The sequence below is a fragment of the Nicotiana sylvestris genome, chromosome 8, assembly GCF_000393655.2.
Source record: "Nicotiana sylvestris chromosome 8, ASM39365v2, whole genome shotgun sequence".
NCBI classification, from domain to species: Eukaryota; Viridiplantae; Streptophyta; class Magnoliopsida; order Solanales; family Solanaceae; genus Nicotiana; species Nicotiana sylvestris.
Window position 1 is genome coordinate 84,939,679 of NC_091064.1, and position 14,770 is coordinate 84,954,448.

Here is a 14,770-nt window from a genome sequence, read left to right on the forward strand (position 1 = left end):
CGCTGAAAGTAATTTATAATTTATAAAGTTATTCAGACTCACAGGTTGAGTCATATACTCCATATGTCTTCCACATATCTTATGTATTTATTTATGTGCCTTACATACTTGGTACATTATTTGTACTGACGTCCCTTTTGCCTGGGGACGCTGTGTTTCATGCCTGCTGGTCTCGATAGACAGGTCGAGAGCCCTCCAAGTAGGCTATCAGCTCAGCGGAAGATGTTGGTGCGCTCCATTTGCTTCGGAGTTGCTTGTTTGGTTAGTATGATTTAGACGTGTATTGTTTGGTATGGCGGGACTCTATCCCGACCTCTATGACATTTATGTATTCTTAGAGGCTTGTAGACATATGTCGTATACGTGAAAGATTGTATGGAATTGTCGGCCTATGTTTGAGGTTATAAATGATTATGTTGGCCTACTAGGACCGTATGTCACGTGTATATAATGATGTAATAAGAAAGATATGTTACGTTGGTACTCGGTTGAGTAAGGTACCGGGTACCGGTCGTGGCCCATCGGTTTGGGCCGTGACAAAAGTGGTATCAGAGCAGTTCTGTCCTAGGGAGTCTGCAAGCCGTGTCTAGTAGAGTCTTGTTTATGGGTGTGTAGTGCACCACACTTATAAGCAGGAGGCTACAGGGCAATTAGGATTGCCACTCTTTCTTCTTACTCTAGATCGTGTGGTAGAGCTCACTTATAAGAATTCAAGTTCCGAGATTCTATTTTTATTCGTAATAAGACGATGCCTACATTCAGAAAGAAGAACAATAAGAGATATAGATGTGGAAGTGTTGAATTAGAGGAACTCGACTTCGTATCATGCTTATGATAAGTAAATATGAGGTATTTAGCAGATCATGGGTGTACTAAAAGGTGTAAGCTTCCTGATAAGAAGCCTTAAGGCAAGAATGCCTATCCATATTTATGGTGAAGGACAATGAGTGATTAAGAAGATAAATATAAGTTTCAACAAGAAAAAGAAGCAAGATAAAGAAGGATACGAGGCGCCCAGTTAATGAAGGTTAACAACGTTTATAATTGAGGCAGAGGAACATAAGCTTTTTGAGTTGTATTCAACAGTAACAGAGGTACGTACAATTTGTCACACCCATTTCAGTTATGCCCTGTAGGGGCTAACAGGTATAGTTAATAGAAGGATGGGATATCAAGATCCAACTGGGGTTAGAGTAACCCAAATTGGTAAATGGATTACTTTTATTTGTTGGCATTTCCTAAGGGTATTACAAATGTTCCAATAGTTCTTCCTATGAGACACCCATATGGTGAACCCTAGAATATTACGATTATATGTGAATACTAGCATTCAGAAGATAGGGAGTGAAAGCCTGGATAGGATAAATATTACCTTAAGTGTGGCTCTCCTCCCTAGTATTGCGAGGATGTTGAGCAACCCAAAGAGCCATTGGATGTAGCAAAGGGAAATCTAAAAGTGAAAGAATCTTGTATTGAAGTTTTCACAAAAAAAGGGATATGCAGAAATATTAGCAGAGTAATGAGAAAAGAGATAAGAAAGCATTATGAATAAGGTGTGATACATGGATGAAAATTGTAGAGTGTTACAGAACCTATAGTCAAATGAGGGAAGAGAACAAAGGTGATGGACCTTAACACAACAAAAGAGTATAGGCCATAAGGTTATATCCTCATTTCGAGTAATAAGTTCGGGAATCCAACACGACTACCAGAGGGGAGAGTTAATCCCCAGAGTAACATAGATCAGTATGGACTGATAAACAAGATAAACAAAATATGAATTAGGGACTGAATGATTGGAAAGTACTCGACATCATGGGAATTTCAGATTTTGTCCCGCCAATAATAGAATGGACGACAAAAGAAGATTCATGAGAAATTCAGAGAATGGTCATCCAGGGAGACGCTTCCTTAAAGCAAGCAATGTGACCAGAGTTATGCTTAAGAGACTGTATGTATCAGTTAAGCTAAGTGTCACCCTCGCGAGTAAGGGAAATTTTCATCTTTGGTACAGAAGGATTGCCGCAAGGCGAGTAAGGATCATGGTGTTGTGAAACAACGCCAAAGATGAAGAGGTAAAACATCTATAGTTAAATCCTCGTGGCTTCAACTCTTAGTACACCTCAAAGGGGGAAATATGAAGTGATGTGGTATTAAGTCAGAATTAAGTGGTTCTAGTGACTATGGCATGGTAAAGGAAGAATGCGATAAATGAAAGAGAAATGAGCTGACACTTATCAAAATCTTATAGATACACTACGATTTAAGAATATTGTGCAAGCACGACATCAAGGAGAGGAAGTAAAGGTTCCTGCCTGAATTGTTATTAATAAATAAGGAGCCATGCGAGACGTAAGTTAAGACAAAGGAAATAACCCAAGAAAGATTACGAGGAATATTGATATGAGAATGGGCCAACGAGTAGTTACTAATTGGTCAGGAAGATCCCAATTATGGATGAATAGGAGGTTACAGATGAGTCATCAGATCATGTAAGATAAACATAGTAGAACCCAACATGGAGAATTCAGCCTCGAAGAATATTATTATAATACTTGAGATATATTCTAACAAGAGTTGGGGTAGTTAAAGGTACCGTATGAGTGTTACGGGGATAAAAGAAAGTGCCACTAGGAAGGTAGTCAAAATATCATTTCAGAAGCAACCATACAAGCACAAGGGCATGAAGGTAAGCAAATAAGAATGATTATAGGCAAGTAAGGACATCAAAAAGGTCTGTAATAAGCTCACAACTTTACGAGAGTCGATGGTTCTCCCTAAGTACTACAATAAAAGACTAGCTAAGGAGATAAGAAAGAAGGCTTTAACATAAGTACAATGACCTAAAGAAGAAATGGTTGTGTAACAACAACCTCGCAACAATATTGTAAGCATTCCAAAGGAAAGTGGCACCTACCTTGGATAATGAACGGGAAGAAAATTTAAAAGTAATATTCGAAGGTCATATGAGTTGCACGAAAACTCTGGCATGTGTGGGAACTAATATAAGCTAAGTATGGATGCAACAAGGGGTAGAAAGACCAGGAAAAGTAATTGCACACGTTTAAAGAAAGATGAGATGAAATGAAAGGAATTATTCGATCTATGATCCAGAGTTAGTACATTATGGATACACTCAAGATTTTGGAGCATTATACTGGCAGCATATTTGTTGATAATCATACAGCCATAGAAGACTCCGATATAAGTTAAAAGAAAGAATTGAGCCCAGGGCATAGACAAATGATTGAATTATTAGAAGATTGTATCATGGATATTCCATAACACCCATGAAAGGCTGAGGTAATAACTAATACCATGAGCCACATATCGGAAGATAGCTTAAGACTACGTAAAGGCTGATCAGAAGGAATCTGATTATTAGACCTAGAAAAATTATAGAAGTTGTGCTGGAGAACATGACAGAATCACTCTTAATATTAGATGTTCAAGAGAAATAACACAACAACCATAATCTATAAGGACTCTACAAGGAAGATAGTTAGAAGAAGTACCAGCCTTATAAGAAGTCAGTACGAAGCTCCCACCAGACTGTGTATGTACCAGAGGTGCAAGTATTATAATAGAGATTCAAGTTATGGGCGTGAATTACACCTAGGTGGAAGGGAGGTTATGAAGGAGATTAAAGATATAAGTAAGTAAGGTAAAAATGAACAACATACGAGCTACTCAAATGTAGAAAGTTGTGAAAAGTCCATACTTCGGATAGAAGGTTATAAACACGGGGATTCAATATCCAGGAATGATAGCGACATCGTTAGTGGCATATCTTCCAGCCTGTGGTTTCTACGTATCTAGAGGTTAGTTAAAAGAGTATAGAAGAGTTAGAGACAATGTGATGTATCGCTTAACATTCCAGAATAACATAAGAAAATCTATGGTGCAAGCAAGTTGACGGAAAGTTGTGAGCATTATAAATGGATATTTATAGGTCACAAGCTAAAGTATGGTAGAGCGACAAAGTTTTAAGAAAACATGAGTAAGAATGAGGAAAGGTGAGGGAGAAAGTGACGAGAATGGATAAGTCCTCGAGATTAAGCCCATGAAAACAAAAAGAGCTAATGGTTTCTCTAAGTTATATAAAGCTCAGTATAGCCTGAATGAACTCAAAGGAGTCTAAGACTAGTAGCATTTAGAAAAGATGGAACGCTGCCCTGATAGTACAATGACGGTGTAATTGTGATGGATAAAGGATGACTTTTAGACCTTCGAGTGAGTAATGGTTTGAAGAGAATTTCATGGATTGTACGAGATTAAAATATCCACATAAGTGAATCACATTGGGATGCTATAAAATACGGTCATTGAAGTATAGTATCACCCCTAAGTGGATCATGAAAATCACTTCAAATATTCCTCGATGGAAAGTAAGCCCTAGTGGCAAGGTATGACATAAAAAGTTTCAAGTTATCAGTGGTATATTATAGATTAATATTGAGGCAAATCAACAAAGGATGGACAAAAGTCACAAAGTATGAGATGAGATTAGGCTGCCTTTCTTAAGACGAACGGTAATGAAGGAGCATTAATGGACTGAGATTTATACCTAAAGGATAGGCAGCAAAAGTAACTGGAAGCTTGGTAAGCATACCTCAGTAGAGTTAGATTGAAGTAAAAATTATGCTATAGTATAACCCATGTAAATGCAGTAAAGTCATATGAATGGATAATCAGATCTATGAAATATGATATGACCATATTCGCAAGTTCTACAATGTATCGAGCAAAGGACTTCAGTATACTTATAGAGGCCTAAAGAGGCATCCTATTAAGACTTGTATATACAAAGTAAGGCCTACAGATCGACTAAAAGGTAAAAAGGAAAAAAGAAAGATGAATGGCATAAGTGCACCTACAAAGCCAGGGTCATACAGGCCGCATGACAGGAGGTAACAGAAGTTGCATGATTAGGAAGATTTTTACCATAGGTCATGATATAAGCAAAAAGACTAAAGGGGGGAAATACCATAGACTTTGGATTTATTTACAGAGCAACTACTTGAATGGAAAGTAGAGTATTAATGTATTCACAAGAGCCATAAGTTACGAAAATGATAAGAGCATCAGTAAACATTTGAGGACGAATGTTCCAAATGGGGAAAATGATGTTATGCCCCGCAATATTACGTTTTGCGGTATTATATTACGACAGTGTTGTACCCGACAGTATTACATTACGGTGATGTTGCGCTTTGCAGTAATAAGTTACGATAGTGTTGCACCTGCAGTATTTTACGTTGAGTTTGTTGTAAGGTAATTGACATCAGTCCAAAGAAAAGATTATTTGGGGATTATAAGGATTTTTCAATTTCACAAGTGATTAGTAAATTCATGAAAGTGAAAAGGGGAGCAAGTCTAAGAAAACGTATTTTGTCAAAGTTTGGCACTTTGGGATAAAATACGGCCCGAGCTAAAATACCCGGTATTTATGGACTAGTGCCATACAAGGTACTACATGGCCATGATAGTAAGTTGTATAAGGTACGTGGAAAGTGAGTAATATTTTAAATAAGTGAGAATAAATTTCAATTTTTCGTGTAATAAGTTCATTACCGGATAGCGGGATATTACCTAGTTAATTAATTAATTATTTGTTGGATAAGATTAAAAATACCTACCAACCCCTACGTGGCAGCGTTATAACATTAGCTAAGATGACTCTTAAAGTCATATTAGTATGTGGCAAAGTTTGAGAATTCAAGATTTACATTTCAACCCACTATGATGACTATTTTCTTGCACTATCCTTGGGCCTTTCTTCTGTCTTGAAAACGTTCCTTCATACACATTATATTATTCATCTTTCAAAGTTCAAGCTCAAGCTAAGATCCAGTATCATGAGTCTTATTTACCAAAAGTGTCTTTCTATTAGTTTGGCTGAGAGATCAAAAGTTTCTAAAGGAGACATTCAGATATTTATGTCTGTAGATGTTGATCGAGTTGCGAACATGTGTAATATTCTTCATGATATATGGAGATGAGCCAACAATATTTACAGGCTCAGAGATATGTATCATTGACAATGATTTGACTCTTGCTCAATTCGCTATTGTATTTTTTTCCTACTTTGATCTGTCGTTACGCGTTGTCGCAATCAACGGTGTTAGAGGAATTGTTAAGAGAATCGGCTCAGGTATGTTAAGGCTATCCCTTCTTTCTTTTGGCATGATCCATATGATACGAACCAAACGTGCAAATGCACAAATTCCATGAATAACTCTATTCATAAAAGTATTAGAGATATCTATGTTCTTGAATTTCCATGTGTCATAATATTTTATCATCTGTTCATGGGTCTCAAAAAAAAATACGAAAGTTGAAAACAGTTTACTTGATGATATTACTCAAAGGCAAAATGGTCTTATGAGATTCCGAAAGATTTTATTAACGTACTTTTCATGTATTGCATTCATGTGCATTTACCCATGACCAGATGGCGTTATATACGCGTATATATGTAAATATATGTATATGGGATATGGGAAAAGGTTACGGCGTTATATACGCACCACCACCTGATCAGCTGGTATATGATGATGATGTTGCCCACAGTGCCTGAAATATAATTCAAACGGCATTATATACGCGTATATGGGTATGTATTCAAATGGAATTATATACGCATATATGTGTATGTATTCAAGCGGCGTTATATACGCATATATATGTATGTATATATATATGTATATGGGATATGGGAAAGATTATGGCGTTATATACGCACCACCACCTGATCAGCTGGTATACGATGATGATTTTGCCCACAGTGGCCGATATGATATGATGGGATGCCCTCAGAGGCTGATAATGTTATGAAACATGTACCTATGCACGACATGACATTCATACGCATATGCATGACGCTGATAGTAATTTATGATTTACAAAGTTATTCAGACTCACAGGTTGAGTCATGTACTCCATATGCCTTCCATATATCTTATGTATTTATTTATGTGCCTTACATACTTGGTACTTTTTTCATACTGACGTCCCTTTTGCCAGGGGATGCTGTGTTTCATGCCCGCAGGTCCCGATAGACAGGTCGAGAGCCCTCCAAGTAGGCTATCAACTCAGCGAAAGATGTTGGTGCGCTCCATTTGCTTTGGAGTTGTTTGTTTGGTTAGTATGATTTAGACGTGTATTGTTTGGTATGGCGGGACTCTATCCTGACCTCTATGAAATTTATATATTCTTAGAGGCTTGTAGACATATGTCGTATACGTGAAAGATTATACGGCATTGTCGGCCTATGTTTGAGGTTATAAATGATTATGTTGGCCTACTAGGACAGTATTTCACGTGTATATAATGATGTAATAAGAAAGATACGTTACATTGATACTCGGTTGAGTAAGGTACCAGGTGCCGGTCGCGGCCCATCAGTTTGGGTCGTGACAGTCTGATCTCGACCCGATCGGCTAGGCCATTTCACGGAGACGTTACCAATATTCTATTCACACTTTTCAGTTTCAATCATCAATGCATCACCGCCATGTGTATATGTCATGGAGTCCAATCACGGCCCGATCGGCTAGGCCGCCTTACCGAGGCGTTACCATTTTCCATTATTCATCTCACTCCAATCTTTGGTTACACATGTATTAGTTTGCCGACACTTGGGGCCACAATTTTCACATTCCACAATTCACGTTTTACATTGTTCCCATTTTCAACATTAGGTTTGTAATTCAAGAGAGTATGGCACACAAGAGCAAATAATGTTGTAGGCGTAGATGAGACTTCATGTAAATGGAACAACAACACACTTCAATTTCAATCTAAGGTCTAAGCATTTTGATACATGATTCATAGTCCTTGCACCTTTTCAAAATATCAAGAATAGCACGTTGATCAATTTGAGACGCAGTTTCCACGCATATAAGGTTGCATCACCAAGTCAAGTGAAATAGCATTCAATACAACAATTCAATTTAATCTTACCGTACTCACACAACCAACGATGAAGCTGAATTTCTAAAAGACGGGGTTTTAGCCATACATACCTCAATAAAGCTTTCCTTATTCCTTACAAAATTCCGGAACTTTTAGCACTTCAATCTATTGTGTAAGAATTACAAATTAAACCGAGAATTAGAGACGAGATTGAGATTCTAGCTTTGTTTTAGCATACTATCAAACGCTAAAGGTGCATTGTGATCTTAGGCCCTTTTGAGAGATTATTCTATCATTTTATACCCTCTTGCTTTCTTTTTAGTTCACTACCTCCCAATATTCTATGGTGTGATATGCATGCAAAAATTTCATTCTTATACCCATGAATTACTTCACTAGTGATCCCTTATTGCTAAGCATAGGAATAAGAGTTGAGGTTATGAACTCTTACCTCTTGGGATGAAGATTTAAGTGCCCTCACTTGATTATCTTCAAAGATTTTTCAAGGTTTCATGAAGTAATTTGATGGGAAGCACTTCGCTCTCTAAGACCCCCTCTCTCTCTCTAAAAGCATCAGGAAATATGCTCAAAATGAGTTATAACACCGAATATATCGATAAGGGGTCGAGTTTAAAATTTAGAAAATTGGAGCCCCGAGTCAGGTCTGCGATCGCAAAGTGGAAATGCGGCCCGCAGAATGGACCGCAAAAGTGCTCCCAAAATCTGAAGATTCTGTCTGGGTGTGTGGCAGAAATGCGGTCTGCATACCCGTTCTGCGGTAGCATAATGCACCACAGAACTGCTCCTTACAAAATCCCAAGAAAATTATGCGACGACTATGCGGTCGCATATCGGTATGCGATCGCATAATGGATCGTATACTTAACCTCAAATTTGACTAACACACTGACTCACTTTGCGGCTACTACGCCCTCTATGCGATCGCATTCTCGACTGCAAAATCGCACTTCTCTGGAAAATATTATTTCTTGACTTTTTAATGCATTGTTCAATCCAAACTTGGCACCACGGGATTTGTGAATTTCGCCAAACTGTTCAATCGCACTTTTTTATGAATCCTAAAACATGCTCCTAACTTGGCACCACGGGATTTGTGGTTCTGAGTAGGAAATTCACGGAGCCTTACATCCTCCCCCACTTTAGATCACTCGTCCTCAAATGAGGATCAAGGTTCACTTATTAACAGTCTTAGTGCAATCTTCTATTCTTTATAACTTGAAACATGTTGCCAGTCTCCAAATTTAGCTAACTCCCTATATTTCCGAAAATTTCGCCAGGGTTTCCTTTGTATTTAGGCTTATCCACCTGTCAGAGAGCCCTAGAAACATATCCTAACAGAGGGTACACATTCCATCGACATAAGACATGACATAACTCGTACAATACTAACCATGGCCGCATTGGTAACATGTATATATATATAACCAAAATAGGACAGTTTTACATAGATATATCAAACGATAAGAGTTCATAGGAGCTAATTGCATAAAAGCTATTACATGACTATCCGAAAAAATGTGGGTACTTCTTTTTCATCTCGTCCTTGGCTTCACAAGTGGCTTCCTCAACTTGTTGGTTGCGTCATAACACTTTCACGGATACAATTTCCTTATTCCTCAATTTCTGAACTTGCTTATCTAGAATGGAAACTGGAACTTCTTCATATGACAGCTCTTCATTAACCTCAATAGTCTCAACTGGCACAATAGAGGACAGATCTCCCACTACCTTTCTCAACATGGACACATGAAAGACCGGGTGTGCCATTGACATCTCGGGTGGCAGCTCGAGCATGTATGCCATCTGACCAATCCTCTAAATGATTCTGTACGGTCCGACATACCTCGAACTCAATTTTCCCTTCTTTCCGAACCGCATGATGCCCTTCATAGGGAAAACCTTCAGAAATACCCAATCATCTTCTTTGAACACTAAATCTCTGTGACGCACATCCGAATAGGATTTTTGGGGACTCTGAGCAGTTTTCAATCTCTCCTTAATAATCTTGACTTTCTCCATTGCCTGATACATGAGGTCTGGCCCTATCAATTTCGCTTTTCCAACCTCGAACCACCCAATGAGAGACCTACTTCTCCTTCCATACAGTGCTTCGAATGGTGCCATCTAGATACTAGCGTGTAAGTTGTTGTTGTAAGCAAATTCTATGAGTGGTAAATGGTGATCCCAACTACCCTTGAAATCAAGAGTACAAGCGTGCAACATGTCTTCAAGCGTCTGAATCGTCCACTCTGCTTGACCATCAGTTTGTGGATGAAAAGCTGTACTAAGATTTACCTGCGTACCCAAACCTTGCTGAAGCTTATTCCAAAAGTTAGTTGTGAACTGAGCCCCTCGATCTGAAATGATTGAGACTAGAGTGCCATGTAACCTGACTATTTCTTTGATATACAACTGAGCATATCGTTCCGCTATGTCGGTAGATTTGACTGGCAGGAAGTGCGTTGACTTTGTGAGTCGATCAACAATCACCCAAATTGAGTCCAACTTGTGCGGAGTGCGTGGTAACCCTACCACAAAATCCATGTTGATCATCTCCCATTTACACATTGGAATTTCTATGCTTTGAGCCAATCCACCGGACCTTTGGTGTTCGGCCTTTACTTGCTGACAATTCAGACATTTTGCCACAAAGCCCGCCACATCATTTTTCATGTTATTTCACCAATAAATTTCCTTGAGATCATGATACATTTTCGTGGAACTTGGGTGCACGGAATACCTGGAAGTAAGAGCTTCTGCCATGATCCTTTCCCGAAGACCGTCAATATCAGGAACACATAGGCGGTCTTGGTACCGTAGGGTACCATCATTCATGCCAAAGGAAAAAGTAGTGGTTTTGTGTTTGAGAATCCCCTCTTTTAGTTGTTCCAACAATGGATCCACGAATTGCTTCTCTTTCACCTCTACCACAAGCGATGATTTAGCCCTATTCTGCACAATTACCCCTCCTTCATTAGAGTCCGCAAGGCGAACTCCCAAACTAGACAAATGGTGAACCTCCCTAGCCAATGGCCTCTGATGGGCCTCCAAATGAGCTAAACTTCCCATGGATTTTCGACTAAGTGCATCTGCGACAACATTAGCCTTTCCCGGGTGATAGAGAATATCAATGTCATAGTCCTTGAGTCACTCTAGCCATTTTCTTTGCCTCGGATTCAACTCGTTCTGCTTGAAAATATATTGAAGGATCTTATGATTCGTAAATACATCCACATGGACCCCATACAAATAATGTCGCCACATCTTTAGCGCAAACACCAATGCTGCCAGCTCTAAGTCATGGGTTGGATAGTTCTTCTCATGATTCTTGAGTTGCCTAGAAGCATAGGCTATAACTTTTCCGTGTTGCATTAACACACACCCAAGCCCAACTCTCGAAGAATCGCAATACACTGCAAACCCCTCTATACCCTCTGGCAGGGCTAACACTGGTGCTGTTGTCAATCTTGACTTCAATTCTTGGAAACTCTTTTCACAAGCATCGAACCATTGGAATTTAACTGCTTTCTACGTCAATTTAGTCAATGGAGAGGCAAGAGTAGAAAATCCCTCCACAAACCTCCTATAGTACCCAGCCAAGCGTAAGAAACTACGAATCTCAGTTGGAGTGGTAGGTCTAGGCCAATTCTTCACTGCTGCAATCTTTTGAGGATCAACCATAATTCCTTCCCTGGAAATGACATGGCCCAAAAATGGGACAGATTCAAATCAGAATTCACATTTCGAAAATTTTGCATACAATTGATGTTGCTGAAGAGTCTGCAATACTACCCTGAGATGGGCAACATGGTCCTCCAGACTTCAGGAATACACAAGGATATCATCAATAAACACTATCACAAAGGAGTGTAGAAAGGGTTTGAAGACTCGATTCATAAGATCCTTGAAAGCTGCTAGGGCATTTATTAGCCCAATAGACATTACCATAAATTCAAAGTGCCCATACCGAGTTCTGAAGGCTATTTTTGGAATATCCTACTCCCTTATCTTCAATTGATGGTACCTGGAACACAAGTCAATCTTTGAGAAATATGTAGCACCTTGCAATAGATCAAATAAGTCATCTATTCTTGGCATAGGATATTTGTTTTCGATTGTGACCTTGTTGAGTTGCCGGTAGTCAATACACATCCGCAACGATCTATCTTTCTTTCTTACAAAAAAGACTGGTGCGCCCCATGGCGACACACTCGGCTGGATGAAATCCTTCTCTAGCAAATCCTTCAATTGCTCCTTTAGCTCTTTCAATTCTATCAGTGCCATTCTATAAGGTGGAATTGATATAGGTTGCGTGCCTGGTATCACATCGATCCCAAAATCAATCTCCGTGTCCGGTGGAATCCCAGGGAGTTCATCTGGAAAAATGTCTGGAAATTCATTCACAACAGGTACAAACTCAAGGCTAGGAGCCTCGGCATTGGTGTCTGTGACCCGAACTAGATGATATATACACCCCTTTTTGATCATCATCGCGGCCTTAAGGTAGGAAATAAACCGACCTCTAGTCACTACAGTATCTCTCTTCCATTCAATAACGGGCTCATTAGGAAATTCAAGCCTAATGGTTCTAGTCCAACAATCAAGTTTGGCAAAGCATGAATAAAGCCAATCTATTCCTATTCTTACATCAAAGTCGACCATCCCTAACTCAATAAGATCGGCGGCGGTATCCCTTCCCCGTATCGTAACAACACATCCCCTATAAACCCGAACAATTGTAATAGACTCACCAACTGGTGTAGACACTAAAAAGGGCTCATGAAGCTGATCCGGCTCTATCCCGAATTCCATAGCAACAAAAAGGGTAACATAGGACAAGGTGGAACCAGGGTCAATAAATGCGTACACATCATAAGATTGGACAGTCAGAATACCTATAACAACATCTGGAGAAGCCTCTACAGTCTGGAGACCATTAATAGCATAAAACCGGTTGGGTCCTCCTGAACTCTGCGCACCACCCCTAGCTGCACCACTCCCTGCGGGTGTTGGGGTACCTCGAGCTGGGGAGGGAGCTGAAGATGTAGCAGCTGCCTGGCTGGATACTGAGCTATGCCCCTACCCGCTTCCTTGCGGGATGCACGACAATGTATCTTAATATGACCCCTCATCCCACATCCATAGCATATAGGTAACTCTAGATAGCAAGTCCCTGAGTGCATCTTCCTGCACCTGGGGCACGGGGACCTCTGCTGCTGGGGCCTCTCTCCTGACCGACCCCGCTGATGGGATCTCCTTCGGCCCTGACCGGGCCTGAAACAACTCCACTGTTGCTGGCTGGGCCCTGACAGTGGTGCACTGGCTGAAGACTATGCAATAGACTGGGAAGGCCCTGATGATCCTCCGCTGAAAGTTGATCTTCCCCCAACTAGTGACTCTCCTATATTGCCCGTAGACCGGGCCTTGCTACTACCCTCTCTCTCCATTCTGTTCTTTAATTTACGGTTCTCTGTGGCCTGAGAAAATGCTACCATCTTCCCCTAATTCATGTCGAAATTCAATGTAGTCGTAGAAGCCTCATTAATAATCAAGGAATTAAGGCCCTAAACAAACCAGTGCACCTTGGCCTCCATTGTGGGAAACATATGAATGGCATACTTGGACAAGAGAGCAAACTCCATGTGGTACTCCCACACACTTCTGTTACCTTGCCTCAAATTTTCAAATTCTGTCGAAAGGGCTACCCTTGTCTCAGCGGGCAGGAAATGGTTAATAAAGGCATCAGCAAACTCGCTCCACCTTGCCGGAGGGCGCCCCTCCTCTCGGGAATCCTCCCACAACTCAGACCATGAATAGGCCACCCCTTTCAAGCCATATGCATCCAACTCTACTCCTTCTGTCTCAGTTGCACGCATAACCCTGAAGGTCTTATGCATCTCATCAATAAAATCCTGAGGGTCTTCTTCTGGATTGGCACCTGTAAACATCGGAGGGTCTAACCGAAGAAATTTGTTCACTCTGGAACTAGTAAAATCCCCTTGCTGGGTGGATGAGCTAGGCGCAACATTCGACCTCTGGGCTTGGGAGGCCACTAGCTGGGTCAACATCTGAATAGCTCCTCTAAGATCCCCATCCAAAATACTAGAACCGGAAGCTGGCACTAGAGAGGGGACAAGAGTATCAATGGGAGGGATGGTGGTACCCTCCACGGGTGTGGGAACTGGGGCAGTCTGCTCTGGAGTAGAAGAATCAGGCAGAGCGATAGCTGGGCGGCTACCCTCATCCACAATACCAAATAGTGAATCATCAGCCACTCTTGAGGTGGCATTGGCTGCTTGGCCAATTCTTGCTTTCTTCTTAGGTTCCATTTACTGAAAGATAGAACATTTCACTAATTAGAGAGGGACATTTTCATCACACGATCCAGAACATCAAAGAAGGGTGTTATTCCTAAATGCCCAAGTAGCCTCCAAATTATAGATGTGGTCAACTACACACCGATAAGAAGGACTCTACTAGACACAGCTCCGAGACATCCTAGGACACTTCAAAACCTTAGGATCTGATACCAAGTTTGTCACGCACCAAAATCCGAGGAGCGTGACCGGCGCTCAACCGAGTAAACCCGACTGAGTAAGCCTGTTAGGTTTCATTCTACCCAAATTAATTCATGATTCAATAGGAGATGGACTCCATTAATCATATTTAGTAAGTATTTCATTAACAACTTCCATTTCATTTGCATTAGCAGCTTACATCATAATTATCGAAATATTACAAGTTTTATAAATCTTTGCCAAACATCAATAATTCTACTTTAATTCCAATACTCGACACTACCCACAATCTATCTACGGAGCCTCTAAACGCA

At 40.3% G+C, this 14,770-nt stretch overlaps 2 protein-coding genes across 2 annotated transcripts; both read right to left on the reverse strand.

Moving 5' to 3' along the window:
• Positions 1–9,519: 9,519 nt before the first annotated feature.
• Positions 9,520–10,062, reverse strand: LOC138875314 (uncharacterized). Its single transcript, XM_070154138.1, has 2 exons — positions 9,850–10,062; positions 9,520–9,666 (listed from the first exon to the last, which is right to left on the reverse strand). The coding sequence occupies exons 1-2, from the start codon at positions 10,060–10,062 to the stop codon at positions 9,520–9,522; spliced, it is 360 nt and encodes a 119-aa protein (XP_070010239.1).
• A 1,404-nt stretch (positions 10,063–11,466) lies between these two features.
• LOC138875315 (uncharacterized) lies at positions 11,467–14,267 on the reverse strand. The gene is made up of 3 exons (XM_070154139.1): positions 13,521–14,267; positions 11,963–12,864; positions 11,467–11,629 (listed from the first exon to the last, which is right to left on the reverse strand). The coding sequence occupies exons 1-3, from the start codon at positions 14,265–14,267 to the stop codon at positions 11,467–11,469; spliced, it is 1,812 nt and encodes a 603-aa protein (XP_070010240.1).
• Between the last annotated feature and the right edge of the window lie 503 nt (positions 14,268–14,770).